Raw genomic sequence first — 21,271 nt, 5'->3', positions numbered from 1 at the left:
TTTCCCTATTTTTCTCACGTGCTGTAAATGAACTGTTTGTCACTCTTCTACGTAGTTCTCTTTCTCTATTTCCAGTGCGTACGCTATCTTAAATCTGCTCATCTTTCCTCTGTAGAATCTTCCTTTTCCTTTATACATTCACTCCTTCTGTATGGCTCTCCGTGTTGTTGTTTTCGACCTTGCGACATTTCTTTTTTCCTACACGCCCATACCCGAATTCTTCGCTATGTAGTCCACTATGATGTGATACTAAGAATAGCAAAACTATTAAAAACTAAGGAATACATCATAAAGTCGAGACAGAAAACGCGTAAATGTACGATATACAGATACAACTTAGACAGAGAGTATATATGTTTCCTACGGCATGTCGTCGTCTCTACGCCACTACTTCATCCTCCCACACATCTTTTCGCTCTTTCTCAAATAATATGATCTGTCATCATATTCCTGTATTTGAATGTATGGACATTTTTTGGACGCTGGCCTTCGTGTGTGTGTGTATATAGGTATGTCTCCCCATGTTTGTATGTATGTATATGTGATTTATATATGTATGTATATATATATGTATGTATGTCTGTATGTATATATGTGCCTTTATAGCCCCTGTGCGTTTGTGTGTGTTTATACATATGTATATGTGTGTGTGTGTGTATGTCTGTTTGTGTGTATGTATGTATTTATACATATATACACATATGTGTATGAGTACATCATGGTGCATATATATACATATATATATATATATATATATATATTAGTCAATATGTAGAGTCAGTAGTACTCATTTTTTGCAGTGTATACAATTTTCATATATGTTCACGCGGGGTATATTCTGTATGATTTAGCTCTTATATTAGATATTCCTCGCTTCCCATATATGTATATTATTCTTTTCGTACAGCGTATATATATATATATAAATTATTCACTCTTCACACTCTACGTATATATACATATGTATATATATATGTAATAGTCACTATATAGAGTCAGTAGTACTCATGCTTCAAAGTCTATACGCTTATCATATTTATTCACCCGGAGTATATTCTGTATGATTCACTTTTTTATACTATATATATATTCACTTCCTATATATTGTTCAATATACGTATATATATATATATACATATATATCTATACATATATATATATATATATATATATATATGTAGTACACAGACAACACATAGCATAGTAGACATAGTCCCACGCATAAAGTATTATTCACGCATTTTGAATTGTATACTATTGACTTTTCTTTTTACACTCTATTTTGTTAATCATACCCTCTATGATTTTTAATATTCACCTTTTACATTACATACTACTTACTCATTCTATATAGTCTCTATTACTTATTGTTCGCATCATATATGATTCAAGCTACATATATATATATATATATATATATATATATATCCATGTATATATATATATATATGTAGTGTATATTGTTCACGTCTCGTTACACTGTGTATATGATTAAGTATTTTTATAATTCGTAATATTCACTCTTTCGAAGTGTATATTTGTTTATGTTTTAGAGTGTATAATATTGACTGCCTCTACTGTTTATTAATTACTTCCTCGAGCCTCTACTCTTCACCTCTTATAATAGATACATGATAAGTATATGTGTAGTAATATTACCTTGTGTAGTAATGTGTGTATTTACATTGTGTATATATTGTATGAAAATATAGTAGTTACTCTATGTAATATATATATATATATATCTTTCATTGTATATATATTGTATGAAATATAGTAGTTACTCTATGTAATATATATATATATCTTTCATTGTATATATATTGTATGAAATATAGTAGTTACTCTATGTAATATATATATATATATCTTTCATTGTATATATATTGTATGAAATATAGTAGTTACTGTATGTAATATATATATATATCTTTCCTTGTATATATATATATATATATTGTATGAAATATAGTAGTTACTATATGTAATATATATATATATCATTTGCTGTAGATTGGCGTATGTCCTGTACGTTTTCTTCTCGTCTGTATAAAAGACTTTGCTTCATAGTGTCTATATAAATCACTTATTTTTTGTGGAGGACGGGAAAGTAGAACTACAACAAACGAGCATATAATAGAATGTAATACTCCTCAAGGTTGTCTAATCTTTTTTGAGTACGTACTATTTGTAAGCGTCACTTCTCAAAATTTGTCTACTGGGCTCTGCGTCTGTCTACTAAATATACATATATATATATACATATATGTATATATATGTATATACCTGTCTATATCATTATATGAATATAGATATTTATGTATATATCTGCATATATTATTTTTGGACTTTGTCTGCTGTGTACTCTGTATCTGTCTGCGATATACATATATATATACATATATATATACGTATATTTATGTACATATATCTGTATACAATACATATATTTTCTACATCATTTTTGGTCTTTGTCGACTGTGCTCTGTGTCTGCCTACTAGATTTACATAATAATATATATGTATATATCTGCCTATATCGTTATGTGAGTGTAATATAATGCAAATATGTACATATCTGCATATATTACTTTTGGACGTCGTCTGCTGTGCTGCGTGTCTGTCTACTAGATATAAATATATATGTATATACCTGTCTATGTCATTATGTAAATATAAATATGTATGTACGCATATGCATCTATTATGTTTGGACTTTGTCTGCTGTGCTCTGTGTCTGTCTGCAATATATATATGTATATCATACATATATTTCTTATATTATTATTGACCTTTGTCTACAGTGCTCAGTGTCTGTCCACTAAATGTATATATATATTATATATATCTGTATATATTATTTTTCGACTCTGTCTGCTGTGCTCTGTGTGTGTCTTCTAGATACGTATGTGTATATAATACATATATTTTCTACATCGTTTTTGGTCTTCGTCCGCTGTGCTCTGTGTCTGTCTACTATATATATGTATACACACACACACACACACATATATCTGTAATTCTCTCTCTATATATACATAGTATATATATCTTAATATATCCTTTTGGACTTTGTGTTTAACGCTGTGATCTGTGTCCTTTGATTTCTTTTTCTGTGCGTATAAAAGCTGCCTGAAGCGGTCTACAAGAAAGTTGCAGAACTGCAAACAAATCATCAACTGGAGTATCTCCTCTCCTTATCAACAACCGAACTCGATGATCGAGATGACGTTAACGACGACACACACTCTACTGCCCCTGCTGCTTCTGCTGCTGCTGCTGTTGCAACTGCTGTTACCCCTACTACTACTACTACTACCACTACTACTACAACAGCCTCAGTGACTACGTGTGCTGATGCAGGAGAACAAATAGAAATGACCTCTTCCTTTCCTTCTTCTTTTCCTTCTTCTTTTTCGTCGTCTTCGTCTTTGGCCGTTAGAGAGGTAATACAGAGACATCACTCAAGGAAAGTTTTCTGAGCGTCTGCATCGCCCACGTCGTGAGGAACTACGTGAAAAAGGGAAGGAAGAAGTGTCGTTTTCATTTCTCTCTACCATGGACAGCAGGAAGAGAGATAATTATGGTCTAACTGCGGTAGTTCCTTCGGCAGCTTGTATTCGTTTGTGTGTATGTGTATGTGTGTGTGTGTGTGCGTACGCATACATGTGTGTGTGTATGTGTTTACGCATGCACGTGGTGTGTGTGTGTGTGTGTGCGCGCGTACGCCTACATGTTTGTGTGGGCGTGTGTGGACGTATGCATGTGTGTATGTCTGCGTAAGTATGTATGTACGTGTTAGGTGCTGCTAGGTGAAGGAGCTTTTCTATAAATATATTTCGTAGCTGCGGGCACTGGAAATCTCTTTTGAAAAAACGTGTAAATGCACACGCCTTACTGGTAAATGTCCACTGAGCATTCTTCACAACACACACACACACACACACACGCGCACGTACATACATACGCCAAACAGAGAGAGAGAGCACTAGTGCGGGAAAGACATATACGAGACATTCATAACATATATACAAACAGTAGACAGACGTCTTCCGCACTGTCTGGTGTGTGGTCAGTACTGTTTGTGTTCGTGTATGGTGGGGGAGGGCTTTTAATCATTTGCGTTTGTCCTTTCTGTATATATCTGGCTACTACATGCACAACACATACGAATCGAAATGAGGTTTGCTTCCATTTCAGCAGAAAGCAAGAAAACAAGACTGTTAGCTTTACCAGCGGAGAGATCAAAACCCGTTTTCCTTTCAAGAGGAGAGACACAAGAAAAAGACGAGAATTTGACATCGCAGCAAACACGAAAAAAGAGAAACTTTTTCTCTCAGCAGCCGTAGAGCAATCGCATTCTGCTATAAAAATGTTGCGAGGGAGTCTACGCTAAATATATATGCGGCCTGATGTAAACCCCATTGTAGCCACTTCGTATACCCTGCGAACGTCTCTTGTGGGTAATAATAAGAAGGCACGCACGCTCAAAATAATTTCTCCACGTGCTTCTAGTACAGAACTCATCAACAGTAGTAGTGGATTTACTTACAAGAGTAGTAGTAATTGTAGTAGTAGTAGTAGTAGCAGTAGGACTGCTTGCCTGTCAGTATTGGTAGTAGAAGCAGTAGAGGTAGTAGAAGTAGTAGTAGTAGTAGTAGGACTGCTTGCCTGTCAGCTGGTGGAGTATTAGTAGTAGGACTGCTTGCCTGTCAGTGGTAGTAGTAGTATTGGTATTAGCAGCAGAAGCTGTAGTAGTAGTAGTAGTAGAACTGCTTGCCTGTCTGTTGTAGTAGTAGTAGTATGTATGCAACTGCTTTCGTAATAATCGTAAACGTGGTACGTGTACGACTGCATCTCTTGTAGTAGTACACGTAGTGGTAATCGTATTAATAGGAGTGATAGCAATGTTAGTAATAGTAGTAGCAATAGTTCTACTAGCATGAGTAGTAGTAGTAATAATAATAGAAGTGGCTCTAGTGGGGTCAGTTGCAATAGTGTAAGTAGCAGTACCAGTACTACTAGTAGTTGGAGTAGTAGTAGTAGAATGAGGGAGTATTAGTGGTGTCAGGTAGTCCTCGTACTTGTAGTAGTGGTAGTGGTGGTACTGGTCGTGATATCAGGAGTAGTAGTAGTAGTAGTAGTGTTAATAGTAGTAATAGTAGTAGTGGTAGTAGTAGGAGTAGTGGTAGTAGTAGAGGTGCTAGTAGAAGCGGTAGTATTAGTAGTAGTAGTAGAAGTAGGAGTGGTAATAGTAGTAGTAGTAGTGGTAGGACGAGTAGTAGCAGTTTCAGTAGTAGTAGCAGTAGTAATATATATATATTATCACTGAGTGACTTTCCTGTAGACGTACGTACAGATGTGTATATGTATAGAAATCGTTCCCCTCAAGAATAAGTGTGTATGTTGTATTTGTATTATATATGTACGAACAAGAAACTGTGCTCACGAGTACATAACGACGAATGTGTGTATGTGAGGTGCGTAAACGTACAAATAGAAGGGTAGGCACGCTGGGTATGACCAGGAGTGTGCGTTATATTAGTAATTATTTCAGCATAATGTGTGTATGTGAGGTGCGTAAACGTACAAATAGAAGGGTAGGCACGCTGGGTATGACCAGGAGTGTGCGTTATATTAGTAATTATTTCAGCATAATGTGTGTATGTGAGGTGCGTAAACGTACAAATAGAAGGGTAGGCACGCTGGGTATGACCAGGAGTGTGCGTTATATTAGTAATTATTTCAGCATAATGTGTGTATGTGAGGTGCGTAAACGTACAAATAGAAGGGTAGGCACGCTGGGTATGACCAGGAGTGTGCGTTATATTAGTAATTATTTCAGCAGATTCGTGAATGTGCTGCTGTAAGACATTCGCGTATAGCGATATGCCCAAATGGAGAACTGATGTTTTTGTTAAGTTTAATGACAACGAGTGTGAGCGTCACGCGAGAGTATATATAGCTAGAGAAAGCATTCTTCATCAAGCAGAAACACCAATGCACCCTGCGTATGTGGGTGTGTGTGTCTGTGTTTGTTTGTGCGTGTATGTGTGTGTGTGTATGTCTGTGTACGTGTGTTTGTCTGTGTGTGTGGGTATCTCTTTGTACGTGTGTGTGTCGGTGTGTATGTGTGCGTGTACGACGTCTATATAAGTGTGCGTGTGTATGTGTGTGCGTACATGTCTGTGTACGTGTGTTTGTCTGTGTGTGTGTGTGTATGTGTATGTGTGTAATACAGAGCCGTGGCATGAGTTCGCAACAACTGGCGCATCGTTTGGTGTTCGGTGACAGTCTGCCTGTTGCATCGTGTCACTCCTCTCATTTGGCGAATGCTCCGAGAGAGCAAGAAGAAAATAAAAGTGGAGAATCAACATCGGCGCAAAGACGACCTTCCACCTGTCGTGCAAGACCCGTGCTCTTCTTGCCTTCTTGGTTTCATACGCAACTCCATCGCAAGGGGTAAGTTTTAAAAAAAAAAACAATCTACTTGCTTTTTTCCCTTCTTCGCTCAATATTTCAGCAGCAGTCTGCATTCGAGTTCCGTCTTTCTGTTTCGTAAAGGGAAACTCCATCGCAAGAGTTACTTTTCGAAAAAAAGAGGAAACTGTCTTTATTGGAATCTCCCCTTTCACTTGCCGGTGTCCTCGTCATTAAGTAATATATAATGATGCTTCTATATATTATTCTATCCGCTTGTAGTCAGTAATGTGATAACCATCAATATCTATATACTTATATATAAGTATATATGCCCCTTCACGTAGTAGTAGTACTAGTATTAGTATTAGTAGTAATATTTACTACTATTTAGTACCTATCCACTTCTATATATACATATCCCCCTTCACGTAGTAGTAGCGGTAGTAGTGGTAGTAGAATTTACTACTAGTTAGTGGCGCGCTACCGCTCTTATTACCATTGTTGTTGGTGTCGTTACCTTGGCTCTTTTGCTAGTGTGCATGTAAACAAGGAAAACTACGTAATACGCAGAGCTTAGTCTATACACATATACATATGCTAAAGCCAGAATATAGCATAATACGATATATATATATATAGGAAGAAAAAATATGTAATACGCAGACCGAAGTATATATATATATATATATACATATGTATTAAAGACAAAAACAGGCATAATACTATATAAATATATAATAATATTATGTGATTGTATATATCATATCACATAGCTGTATATATCAATATGAAATATGTGTCTATATATTAACATCATAGAAGTGTATATATAAATATCATGTGTTTGTGTGTACATCCAAATAACATAGGTGTGTATATCATAACGCATATGTGTATATGTCACTATCATATATGTGCATATATGCGTATCGTATATATTTATACATCACTCTAATATATGTGTACATATCAATATCGCATATATCTATACATAAATATAATGTATATGTACATATTAATATCGTATATATCCATACATCAATATCATACATCTATGTGTGTCATATACGTGTATATATACGTATTGTGAACATGTATACATCACTCTAATATATACGTACATATCAATATTGTATATATCAATACATTAATACAATATATATGTACATATCAATATCGTATATATCCATAGATCGATATCATATATTGATACATGTCACTACCGTATATGTGTATATATCCGTATCGTATTTACATATATATATACATAAATGTAATATATATCTACATATCAATATCGTATATAATTGAACATCAATATCGTATATCTGTATATATCGGTTTGATGGTGTGGATATATCAAAAAGAAAATATCAGACCTCCTCCATCCAGCCGCTCCCCTCCGTTCACCCCCACCCTTGTTGCAGAGCAGGCACGACATACTGGTGATGACTTTGTATTCTTTCTCTTTCCTTGTTTCTCTCATTGCTAGAGACACAGGAAGCTTGTTGCTAGTGATTTTCTTCTTTCTTTGTTTGTCTCTTTATATTTTTTTCTCTCTCTCTCTCTCTGACAAAAAACGTTAGCGCTTGCCACCGCTACATTCAGCTGTAACAAACACATTACGAAGGAAAAAACACAAAAGGATGCACCAACACATCTACGAGGAGGAGCCAGCACTGGTGTTCAGTGCAACACGACACACTCGATAATATATCTGCGCAGTTCCAATTTATTCCCCAATAGCACCATGTAAATAAGGGAACATATGTGTCTTCCTTCATACGTGTATATATATATATATGTGCATGTATATATGTATGTATATATATATGTATATATTTGTTTCTATCTGTGTATGTATATATGTATATATTTGTCTATACATATGTGTGCAAATGTTATATATATACGTGTAGTTGTATTATTGTGTCGATATGTATACATATGTATATATGTACATTTATATATATGTGTAACTATAATCGTATATGTAGGTAAACATGTGTATATGTATGTATCTAGCGTCAATCGTATCATGCATTTAAGTGGGGTATAAATATAAGACAAGTACTTCTTGATGCATGTTAATGAGTGCAAGGACGCATGCATGTCATGAGAGCATATCTCTACCAAGTAGCAACACTCTTCCATGTGGAATATTAGAGTGTGAAGAAGACATACACTGTTATGAACGCGTTTATAATATATATATGCATATTATATTTCTGTATATACTAAGTGCTCAAGTGACTAAGAGTAGTTTGACAGTTGTTTTCTGGTGCTATATATGTATATATACATATATATGTGTATGTGGTAGGTGATATTGTAGCGTGCCCGCACTGTAACAACATTACTGTACAAGAGGAGAGGAGAAAGTGTTTTCATTTGTTTCTTCAGAATAAGCCTTATGCAGAGAATTAGAACAGTAGTAGAGTAGTCTTAGCGGAGGTGTCTCACACTAATGCCGGCCCAACCTTCTGTATGCTGTGGTAGGAGAAAAGGAGGAGGGTATTATGTTGCAGCGCGCTGTCTATACGAATTCATCTCTTAATTCACTGTAATTTTGTGTGGCTACTTGGTAGATTTTAATGACATTGAATCACTCGTGTCGACAGAATATGTGTAAATACATTGTGACGGAAAGACAGACAGAGCGAAATAGAGAGGGAAAGAAAGTGAGAGGCACAGGAGAAATGGAGAGAGAGGTGACTAGTAGTTGCATTTGAGTCTTGCCGACTGCTGACATATAATATATTTGTATACATTTGTATGGGCATGTCACTATATGCGAAAACTTGAGAGAACTATTTATGTATCCAACATTGATATATTTTTATGTTTATGTATACGTGAGGGAAGTATTCTGTATTTATCAGTGTTCTGTTCGCATATATATATATATATATATATATATATATATATACGCATGTATATTCATATATAGGATATATGGACGTTTCATATCATGTTTAATTATATTGTTGCTCTCTTCTGTCCTAGTATCTTCCCCCACCCCCACCGCCCTCTTGTATGAGCAGCATAGTTTCGATTTCTCTTATTATCTCCTCGTGCCCTCTGGTAACATAATAGTATATTCCAGACCCAGTTATATAGAACATAAAGTGTATCGCTTGCACAGAAACGTTTCTGTCTTCTGCAGGGTTGTTTAGAACGGAAAATGCTCTTTTGATAGCGCCAGTGTACGTAACATAAAGACATTGCTCTTTGACACTATGGAGTACGCATTCGTTAGTAGCGTCGTAGCAGTGTGTATATATATCACGGATACATTGTACAATATATACATAGTATGTATGCGTTCCTACTAGCGTGCTCTCCTTTGTTCTAACGCGCCTTCCTTTCTTTCCACTGGAGATTGTTTTGTACCGAGGGAGGAATTACATACAGGCCAGTAACACTCCTACTCGTCGTGTATCGAAAGCCCATAGAGGCTGGTGGGGCTGCCTGCTTTTCCTTAGGCGAACACACACTCTTTTTCTAGAGTAGCTCCTCCTCCACCAGCCTCAAGACCAACTCACCTTAGACATTTGTTGGTTTTGCAGGTAGTGTACAATAAAAATGTAACCAAACAACCTGAATGTAGCGCGCCATGCAGGTGTCAGAATATCGCTCTGTCTGTGACCGACACACACTGGGTTGTGTGTGTCGCCTCACACGCTGCACGTGGGAAAAGAACAACATAATATATATTCACAGCATCCATTTTCTCTGGTGGCGTTGTGTGCAAGTCAGTCATTCACTTCATCGTGTTTTATATGTCAGCCTTATGTTACGCGTGTACATATCTTCATCAATAGAGGCCACCTCCTCTCAGTTCCTCGTGGGTTTTTGATGTTTGTTGAACGAGCCCTTAATGTCGAAGTGTGAAACTCTTCCCGACGTACTGCATTTAGTGTAGTACTTTATAAGGAAACCAAAGTGGTGCGTTTTAAGACACGGCCGAAAGAGAAAAAGACTAATCGCTTGCTACTGAACGTGTCAGAGCCGCTTCGTGTACTTTCAGAAATGCTGCACTGTGGAGCGACAGAGCTATTGCAGGAGCAGGAAGCGAGATATACGGTGGTAAGTGGTCAACACAGCTTGAGCTTGTCTCCCTTCCTTCACGTAAATCAGCGATAATGTTCGAGCCTTTTTGGCTCTTTCTTCCTCTGTTTTTTTAGGTTCAGGTAATATGTGGAAACTCATTACCATCTGACGCTTGTCATCGCTGTCTTTTTATTGAGCATGAAGGCCCAAATATACGAGTATACGTGTTGAAACATAGCTGCAAATGGCGGCTGCATGCATTGTGTTGTATGTATTGTATATCTTGTACCTACTGTCTGTGTTATGTGTACTTTATGTACTGTATACACTGTATATATTCCATGTATTCTAGTATACATATTGAGCGTACTCAATTTCTGTGACGCAGGTTTGATGTCGTTCATGAAAAGGACATGCAGAGTGCTGCAACGCTTCTAAGCAAACAGACAGGTACAGTGAAAGAAAGCTGACTTTCCAGCTTTCTCTGCCGGGAAAGCTGCATACAATCTCCACGCGTGTGTCTGTCTGTGTGTTCTACCAACCATTCGCGCACTTGCTGTGGAAATGTACGCATCAGTAGTAGTGTTCGTGAGCTGCAGTCTGCCTATATAGGAAATGCTCACATCAGCAATTGTGTATACGTACATTAGCTCCCCATGTGTATAGGAGTCGGGAACGATCTTGGCTCATCTGTTCTCAGATGTTCATACCTACATATACATAGCCTCACGCTTGTGTACATACATGTACGTGGATGTGGGTGCGCAGCACGCTATAGTCTATGCTGTTTCATTCACGTTTTATGTACGCGTCAGCTTTCACACTTCGTACGAGGCGTGCAATCAAACGTTTGCCCGTTCCCTAGTCTGTTTTATCGAGAGCAGCTTGTACAAATATGCAGTCTTGTTTACAGAGTGCATACTGAAATAATAGTCAGCTCATCTCCTCGACTGCAGATTGGAAATGCCTTTGTAGAATAGCGCTCGTGTGAATGCTAGGCACATTTCTCAGTTTGCAGCAGTCCACCGGTACTGCAGCGGTTAGCTGTCCTGCAATGCAAGAGTTTTTGGGCAGGTTCTCCTCCACATGGAAGTATGCACTTTAAACGTAAGAGAATTAGATATGTTGTTCCGTTGTCGCACAGCGGAGAGACAACATACCGAATTTGTATGGGATGTTAGTGTCTATGTACCACCCACTTAACGTGCAATCAACAAGCGTTTCCTGGTGTGTGGTACACTGTTTCCTTGACGCTGTACACATGACATCTTTCCACACTCTCCATTGAGTAATGCACATTGTACTACTATTTACACTCCTGCGTGCGCGTTCATACTTACCCCGCCTAGTCCTAGACAGACACATAGAGCCGGGTGGACGTGGCGGTGCCCATAGATATGACGTGCTAACTATGATGGTGCAAACGTTATGTGCGCGACGAGCGACTACTGCAGAAAAGCACCAGCAACAGCACCGGGCCACGTAGGTCTAGCGTTAGCTGCAGCGGTTACACCTAGCAGTATCGGAAATTTGCGTGAGAGCTTGATGGGTATGTTAGGCAGGCTACTAACAAAAGGAAGTGCAGCGTTCTACCTGGTACAGCAGGTGCGAATGCAGGTTCTCTTTCTGGAGAAAACTGCGATTCTCTGTCACAATACATTCAGTCAGTCTCATCCTGTCTCCATGAAAGCTCCGTGTTTGCTATTGTTGTGTGCGGGTCTCCTCAAACGTGCGTCTACTTTAGTGTGCTGTCCTCCCGCCGTGTGACAGCCGCTCAAGGATCCGCCGACTCAGTAGGAGTGCAAAAGACCACTTCTTTGCTGTCCTCCGTTTACGGCCTTCATGTGTGCCGAACTCCCCAGACAAAGGCGGACACGTTTGGCCCCTCCCGAGCAGTACAATTAAAGCACTCCAACCGACAACCGCAGCATGATGCATTCGGTGATTCGCAGTCTATCTCGACAAATCTTTCTGAAGACCTCCCACTGGATTTGCAGTTTCGTCTACAAAACAGACTGCCGCCCCTTACAGGCATTTTGCGAGGCGTCAACGTACAGCAGACACGTATGGATACTTCCTCGGGTCCTTCACAGAATGTAGCAACGCTCGACAAGAAGCGTTCTTCGGTTGCAGCCCCCACTGTGGGAGAGACCGGACGAGCAGCTCCGAAAAGCTCCCCCGTGTCACAAACAAACGTGTATACAGATATCTGCGTCAAAAGAAGAGCTGTTCTACGATACTTGCAGGAAGGGGCAATTGTAATACCTAAACCTCTGGGAATACAATGCAACTGCTCTCTGTTCAATGATGGCCCCGTTTTGACCATTGCTAAGCGGCGACGCAAACGCTTCATTTAGACAGAAGGAAGGAGAAAGCCATTCTCATGACGGATGATCAGCGAGGCCGTTTTACGTATGCAACTGGGTGCATATGTCCACGTGTGAAGCTCTAAACACAATCGTACTAGAGATATCTTTGTAAAAAAGGTTATAGCTGCTATGAATCCTTTAGTTTTCAGACACTTCTATCTCAACCAGTGATCTGCTATGAGAGATATGGAGTACGAATATATACTGTCGGCCAGGAAGATAGCATATCAAAAATCGAGAATATGCTAAGGCGTCAGATGCAATGTGCTACGCCAGTGACGAGAATTGCATCGCCCCACGCTCATTCCCCCGCGTTTTGCGCGCCTAAAATTCTTTTCACATCTGAAGAAGTCGACCGATAAAGATGCCTCTGCAAACTCTAGCGACGCGCCAATAAGAGCAATTCTGTAGGGAAGCTAATCCAGATAGACCGTCTTTATTTTGCCAGTGTCAGCGTCTATAGGCCCTGCTATAGAAGCTTCAATTGAGAACGCCGGCCTGCCTGCCGGCCCGCCGCGAAGCTGCAAATAGTGACTCACGTGAGGAAACAGCATCTCTCGCTTGTACGTTGTATGCTGACAAACCATATCTCTGAGCAACAACTCTCCCCCTGTGCACGGCCAGAATACTGAAACGAAACGCGTCGAAATGAACTGATGATCTGCTCAAGAAGCGGAAGATCGAATGACATTGTCTGTACCCTCGCATGTCTCGCTGGCGGCCCTGCGCTCCTCCGGAGTCAGCGTAACGAAATTTTGTCTTCCCCCGCACGGGCCCGGGTATGTTTCCTAAGCAGCAGTGCATTTTTATGCACGTCACGATACACTACGATGGATATATCAGTAGGGCGGATTTTTTTTGTTCAACTGGGGCACATGCGCGTGACATTCGCCCATCCTCACAGACTACGATTGGTGTAGATCTTACATAGAAACACCAACGGCTTTTGTTTACTATTTGCGTAGCACCATTCTGTGTCGTTATGTACAAAGTCGATGCATCTGTGTTACATATCGTCACTTGCGGTCCTGCTTGAAGAGATTTCGATATAAAGTAATGTTGGCAAAGAGTCACTACCATCTACGAGTACTCCGGTGCACAACCGTTGTAAACTGAGCACACTATATGCTGCTGCGCGCTTCGGCCTTTACATGAGAGCTGGGCTGCTTCTTTTGTGTATTTCTTCGTGCAGGAGAACCGGCGCATGATACAACAGAGAGCAAGTCGCTGAAGGTGTACTTCACGTGATTGAGGCATCAAGTGCTATGATGTCAGTAGGAAAGAGGGTCGAAAGTGCGTAGGCTGCAGTATTACCACTCTCTGATATACTTTTAGGTAGGCATTTTCCGCTCACCGGTGCCACGCAAGCACTGTCGACTTGTTTCCATTCAAGGGGACACGCTTCCGTGAAGTCTCTGCTGCAGTCCCTCTTGCCAACGCAAGGCCATCTCACGGCACAAAGGGACTCGAAAGCAACTTTTTCATCCTCTGTCTTGCCAGCGAAGTCCATCTCATCCCTACAAGGTCCCCCGTAATCTTCCTGGTAAAGCGTTATAGAAAAGAAGCGCATGAAAAGCATTAGACATTGATAAGGAATTGATTGTTTCAAGAGATGTACTGGCGGCTATTGAGGTACTCATAACCACATCTTCGTAATGAAGCCCGCCATTGAGTGGGCGTTGACGAGAAGGCGCACGGAAGAGCGACATATGAAGTGGCGTGTGAAACCACTTTCTTAAATTTTCTCGTATAAGAGTAAAGCAGAAAACGTACCGATGGTGCACACTTTTCCAAAGTAGTGTTTATCCATTGTTCAGGGCAAATCACCGCATAATCCTTTTCGCATTTCTTTTCGCATGGAAAGAGAACGTTGCATTTCTGCTCGAAAACGGCCTTAGTTGAAGAATCCATGCCGCCGGTACTTTCTATTGGCGCGCACGGGCCCGCGTAGGCGGTCGGAGATCTGCATTTGCCTTCTCCTGATGAATTTTAAATTGAAACATGCGAGGAGCCCGACATAGTTTTCGTGTCATCTGACTCTTGTGTGCAGATAATCATTTCATCTCACCTATAGCAAACCACCCGTCGGGACACATTACTGCATAATCTCGCTTGCACTCTGCTTCACAAGGCCCTGCAAAAACCACTTTGCAGCAAGGTGCGGTTCGTTAAGGTTGCATTGCTCGACTGACAGTAGGCTCCGCAAGAAACGCTCCAGCGTTCTTTTTCTGCACTGGCGTTTGATGACAGCAACGGGCTCAGGTCAAGGAGAGACAGCCACAGACACGGAGAATGAAGATGTATACAGGAATAATTCAAAAAGGGAACACTTCTAGTAATCTTTTGAAGAGGTCACCGTACGGTGAATAGCTGGCGAAGTTTGCTCTTCTTGCGCAGCGTCCTGCAGCATTTATGTCAATCTTTCTCCTACACCTGGGAGTCGCCTCAAATTCGAAATCTTACCCGCGTACGATGCGGGCGCAGTGCAGTATCCTCCTCCTACTCTAAAGGAAGAACGATATTAGCGAGCAGGAATGCTCTGCAACGTTTTGACCGCACTCACTCTGCCCATTCGTCGGGGCACAAAGCGCCGAAGTCGCGCTTGCATTTGCGTAGGCTGTTACGTGACGCATGTTGGGCCTTCGATGACAAATATACTCATGTGTCAACGGTTTAGTGGCGTACCAGGGCCACCCAATCAAACAGACGCGCTCCTTTTGCTGCTTCTCTTTGGCGGGCAAGGCGAAATTCTGGATTTTCTCGCACGGTCCTATTTAAGTAAACGAAAAGTGATTCTGGTTATTCCGTCGGTGTTTGTGGGGAACAGACGTTCACATGTGTCTAGCAAAAGAGTATTAGTGGAGTGAAAAGAGAGTGGGGAGTCTTAGTAGAAATATCCGCTCATGTTCTGCTCACTGGCTGACGAATATGCATGTGTACATCACGCATACCGACGTATGCCGCCGGGGCGCTACAAGTCGTGCTGTCCTCAGCGGAAGGCTCCCAAGAAAAGGGGCACAGCAGTGAGTAGTCATGTTCGCAGCCCTGGACCTCTGCATACGCAGCACGCAGACGTAGGGCCTTTTCGTAAGACATGTGCTCTTCGAGGGTGCTCAGGTCATATCCGATGGTGGAAGCCTCTAATTTTCGTGTCTCTTCCTCCCTTTTCTCCGCCTCGTTCTTGATACGATCCACCTAGGGGACACGACGATGTATGAAGACTCTTCCACAGCTATGCCAAAAGTACACCTGTATGAGCTATTCCCAAGTACGGCTGAACAAACCCTCACCGTGTCCTCACAAGATTTTAAGGTTTCTTCACTTTTTTTCCTCTTCTTCTGTAGTGCATCGAATTCCTCTGAAGTTGAAGTGGACTCTGATGCATTTTATTCAAGACAGTTACGAAAAATACAGCATACCGCGCGCGGCATCTTTGCACGCGCGTTGCAGCTCCGTTTTCACCATTCCTTTATGTGTAAAAGGTACCTGTGGTTGCATTACGATCATGTGAATCAGTCAGGAATGTAGGTATAACGAAGAAGTAATCACTTGAGCTACTTCTCCAGCGGCCTCTTCAATGCACTTCTGGAAAAGGTGTTCCTCACTAGGCAAAGGCTCTGCGAGTGCCTGCGCAGCTTCCGCGGCGTGGCGCTTGCATTCCTCTTTCGATCTCGCCTCAGACCGCAGCATTTGCCAGAGTAGCTTTTCTGATGCATTCTCAGTTTTTTCTTCCAGGGGCATAGGTTGCGTGCCTTCATCTTGAGAATCATTCAGGGAGCTGTACTGAGTTTCCTTGAATCGAAAGGCAATCGCTCGCAGCACGTGGGTCACGAAAATGATGCTGGCAATTAACGTTCTCATTATGGGTGCAATGACTGTAGGATGTAGGACTAAATGTTCTCTGGGGTACTAGACACCGTGTGTCAAGCTAGCACATAGGGAGCGTCCTCCCTATCAGACAGGACTCGCGGATGTCGTGTGGCTTACGCATATGTGTCAGCAAGCGTATGCTGCGTCGCCGCCCGTACATAGCGTAGGTGGATAGCTCTCACAAGGCCGCACACTCAACCAGACATATTTGGGCGGCAGGGTGTCACTTGACAGTCCACAAATTGCATCGTCCCCGACAGCGCCTGCCTGAGTTACGCAGCCCCGCAGACACGGCAGCGGTAAGGAAACAATCGTTACGAAGGCAAGGTCAAACACGGGTGTTCAGCTGCTTCTACAGGAGTACACCACTCGTCGGTAGCGGCGGCGACTGGCGGACGTTGCTAGGAGGTGAAAAGTCTCTCCCTGTGCACACGCCTTCTATGATCTTTCACGAAGATATGTTATCGGTTCAGTGTACTTCATTTGTAGCTATGAAACGCTCAGTCATTCTATACAGCGGCTGACACGCTTGAAAAAACCCTACGCGGATGGAAATCCCGCGCATGTTCTCATGTTATAGCAGCAGTGCTCGTTGCCTACACGTGTACGTACACTCTACACTGCTTTGGGTGACTGCTTCAGTAGGGGTGACACATAACCAGTTTGAACTAGCAGCCCACCACCCGTGTTGGGGAGAACCCTGGCACATGTTTTAGCAGTGCATTCCACATAACGCTAGCTGTACACAGTATTCAGTTCATCAACAGACTGCTTCACGTCCTCCCTGATGGAGATTGGAAGCGGGAGAGATCTATCTTCCACGGCGAGGGGGAATAGTGAGCGGCTCCACTCTTAGGGCGACCTGCGTGTTCGTATCGTCGGTCCGTAGCCTGTGCAACACGCCTCCGACTGCATGCTGGGCGTTGTCCCCAAAACACAGCGCTCACACCCTTTGCCCACATCTTCCCCTAAAAGGTTTGCGCGATCTCTGAACAGTGACAGCAATGTGGTTGGCGCCCAGCCTGAAGCAATCAGGCCCGGAGGACCTGCCCGCGCCCGCGCCGTCGCTTGAAACGCTCCGTCTGGTGTCACATACAACTTGAACTAGAAGCTCACAAACGGTAATCCGTGTGCAGCTGATTTCACGGTCAAAGACACCGTGTCTCGCCCGAGCTTAGGGGTGAAGGGCATTCGAGTCCATATCTTTTCGCCCAACTCTAATTCTACTTAGAGTCAAAGAGTATCACCGCCTTCCATACGTTTTAGCAGTGTGCATCAGGTTTGCTTGAGCGTAGGGGTGTGACGTGCCGTTACTCACATTCTGTTTCCAAGACGCCCGGTTTCAGGGGTGAGACCCATGTGGGGCCCTGGTATGGATCGTGTTTGAAGCAAGTCTCTGGTCCAGTGCCGCTATCCAGCGAAAATATCGCCCTGGCAGTAAATTTTAAGCCTAGGGCATGCGCGGACATTTTTTGTTGGACAGCCTGGAAGTATCACAATACGAGGTCACGTTGTCTTGCATGTAGGCTTGAGATTGAGGGGCCACGTGCTTACGGAGGCCGACACTCACCGCTCTATGGCTATGCGATCGTCACGGTGTATAGCAGGACTTCTCCACAGTGTTTCATGAGGGACACTGCATGTTCAATACAGGTTTGCTGAACGAAGACGCGATCCTACAAGCATCGCTACCGCTGTGGTATAAAGCTGTTGGGGAGACTTCATAATGGCGCTGGCGCCAGTAGCTACACGCTCACATGTAGACCTATCGTCTTCATTTAGTAGAGAAGGAGAGCGAAATCATGTTTTCAGTTTGGCTGTCGCCACTCTGCCCCATGAACTAATGTGCCCAGGCCGACTGAACACAGTTGCTGCGACTACCTACCAGAGGGATTTCAGAGGGCCATTGTCTTGCGTTGAAAACGTGGACTCTTTCACAGCCGCTTTCCCCTCGGCCACTTCATTCACAGAATAACAGCGGCCTACCACAAGTGGCGTCGAGTAATACTCCAGGAAATGCGCGGGATGCGCGGTACTGGGAGTGCACGACGGTCCAGTAGCACTGCAGTCAGCGAGAAAATCGATCAAGGGAACCACGCGAGGCTGTATCGGCATGGAGATCTGAGTACGCGAGCGAAATGAGCGCGAAAAATGGCGTCCCGCGCCTCAAGGTACAACTCTGTAAAAGGCGAGAAAGCATCTTGCCACCCAGTCGCACACCGACCGCTTCATGCGTGTCTACGTAGCCGGAAGAGCTGAAAGTATAGCAGAACTTTGTTTCTTCTTCGGTGTAACGCGCTTCAGTTGGCTCTAGCGCGAAAAAGATATACAAGGGTGTTTATATCTATACGTATGTGTACAAGTTTCAATTATACATTTATGTATACCACCGTGAGATGGCCAGCGCTAGAAGCCAAACTGGGGCGCGGCAGTGCTCCGTACTGGTATGACAGCTATTATCTGCGTTCTCTTTCGGCTAGTGGTAGCCACGGTGAGACAGAAAGCTGCCTTGTCCTGTCCCAGGCTGCGAGCATCCCTTCCGAAGATACCACCTCGACGCGCTTCGTGCATGATTCGTCCATGGGTGGCTTCCACCTACGCCGATGGTAGGTTTACCTGCGCGCTAACGTCAGCGTAATCCTATATGCGGGTGCACTTAGACTCTCAACTGCTTGTCCTCGTCGCAGTTACTTCTCACTATACAGAACGAGGTGCAATCCAATCTCTTCAGGCTATCACATCAGTGGCAATATCCAAACCTATCAGCGTCTGCACAAAATGCGACTTCGCATGTTTTCAATAAAGATTTGACTACGTATATTACATTTGCATTTTCATCAGCGGCTGAATCTGTAGGCAATATGACCGATGAGAATTGCGTGGCGATGGCTGTTTAATGTGTAAAGACTATGTCCATCGCATCTCCGTGTGATCGGACTCATGTTTCACGTCGTGCTGTCGTCACACCCACTGTTCAACAGTTTGTGCCGGCGCGGAAGCACCGTGTAAAAACATGATGCAGAATGCATGTGAGACGTAAAGAGTCACGTACTGTTTTTTTGAGCGTCTTTGCTACTGTCTAGTTGGTAGTGAGTGGCCAGGCGCATGGTGTCCCCGTTCTGAGGGGCACTCCTAACATTCGCCCGCAGCATGGGTATAACGTTGACCACTGCATCTGCGTCGTAGTCTATCTGTATTGCTGTGTCCTGGGATGGAAATGTGGAGGAGTTTCCACCCTGCGACGCTGGAAAAGGACACCACGAAGAGCTGCCTTCAGCTTCTGGCTGGATCTTTCTGCTAACATGTCAACACGGCACTGGAAGCCCGGTGCACAGCGCCTTGTGCGGTGCTTTCCTTGTGGTGTGACTGGCGCATCATGTCATTTTAGTCCCTCATTAGAGAAACGCGCGAGTACAGCTTCTACCACTGCTGTTGCGTCAGGACTTAACCTGGCAAAAATGTCCGTTTCCGTGCAGCTCATAGCTTTTTTACTGACGAAATGGATGCACTTTAGGCACAGATGCACAAGATTCGCCCATTCTGACTCTAAGCAATTGCAACTGCCCGCGCTGTCAGTGCACAAAGATTCGCCCCTGTTGTGAAGTGACAGCAAAGAACCTTGTGAGACAATGGGAGTTTCGTAGACGATGACCGAACAGTTGTTTGCGATACCGTGCGTCCGAGCTGTGCAGAGATTGGCCACAACGCAGAGCTCCAATTGAGGTTCTCCCGTGTACAGCATTATCCATCCCGCCCCGAAGATGCGAACTTACGTACGTTCTCACATGTGAATCTTCGAGAGTACCACCACTTGGGATTTCGAATGTAAATGTCAGAGAGTTATTGGCAGCATAACTCGAAGTGAGGCTGTTGAACTTGGATACGCAGAAGCACAGTTGAGCATTAGGGTGCAGCTGCACAAACCCTTTTTTTAGGCCACTGACTGTATCTGTTTTCTGTCAGCCTCGCCGTGCTCGCGCCGCACGTGTGAAGCATCACGTCTGATAAGCCAAGAATGAGGATTTAACATCGTAGTCTCATACCACATCCCTGCAGATATCACAGAGCAGTGGAAGCAGTGTTTCAGTGCGAAGCTGCCCTTGTTAGGTGATTAAGTTCTGATTCACTGCATTTTCACTGGAAATTCTGCAAGCGTGGAGACGCCGGTAGAGCGAAGACGGCGGTGTGTACTCAGCCATCTGCTCAGTTCTGCAGTGCAACCTTACTGTGATGTAGACCACCAGACGAGCACACTTACCGTGGAGACATGGTGCAACACAAGCGGCCAGGTGTATTTGCTAGGGGCCATGTTTCTACTTGGATTTCCAAGCCCCCTATTCCGGAGGGACTTGCAGAGACCGCACGGCACTGTGTACATCCTCTGGCGCTCATAGCTGTGCATACGTGCACGCACCTCTAGCTTCTTTTCAATGGTTAGAACTGGCCCCTCACTATAGAAAACGTATTGTAAACCTGTTGGTGTGCTATATTTGAGGTCTATTTGCTGGCCCATTCAGAAGTTGTGGCTGCGGATCCAACTCGTTGATCAGCACAGT

General features: G+C 42.9%; 1 protein-coding gene across 1 annotated transcript; it reads right to left on the bottom strand.

Moving 5' to 3' along the window:
* Positions 1–14,085: 14,085 nt before the first annotated feature.
* LOC131478852 (uncharacterized) lies at positions 14,086–18,830 on the bottom strand. The gene is made up of 11 exons (XM_058659415.1): positions 18,601–18,830; positions 16,395–16,686; positions 15,797–16,040; positions 15,531–15,615; positions 15,409–15,462; positions 15,309–15,349; positions 15,207–15,246; positions 15,038–15,078; positions 14,914–14,979; positions 14,619–14,824; positions 14,086–14,385 (listed from the first exon to the last, which is right to left on the bottom strand). Exons 1-11 carry the CDS (start codon positions 18,828–18,830, stop codon positions 14,086–14,088), a joined length of 1,599 nt encoding a protein of 532 aa, XP_058515398.1.
* Positions 18,831–21,271: the final 2,441 nt, after the last annotated feature.

The sequence above is a fragment of the Ochotona princeps genome, unplaced genomic scaffold, assembly GCF_030435755.1.
Source record: "Ochotona princeps isolate mOchPri1 unplaced genomic scaffold, mOchPri1.hap1 HAP1_SCAFFOLD_3690, whole genome shotgun sequence".
Lineage (NCBI taxonomy): Eukaryota > Metazoa > Chordata > Mammalia > Lagomorpha > Ochotonidae > Ochotona > Ochotona princeps.
Note: the sequence above shows the minus strand (reverse complement) of the source record. Positions and strands in the feature narration are given on the sequence as shown.

Bases quoted from the DNA above. Each gene is read 5' to 3' on its own strand.
- LOC131478852 (XM_058659415.1), bottom strand. From the start codon at position 18,830: ATGCCGATACAGCCTCGCGTGGTTCCCTTGATCGATTTTCTCGCTGAC. The intron at 15,350-15,408 runs GTGAGTGCGGTC...TTCTTCCTTTAG, and splicing joins TGCCCCGACGAATGGGCAGA to AGTAGGAGGAGGATACTGCA. The intron at 15,247-15,308 runs GTAAGATTTCGA...TAAATGCTGCAG, and splicing joins TGCGCCCGCATCGTACGCGG to GACGCTGCGCAAGAAGAGCA.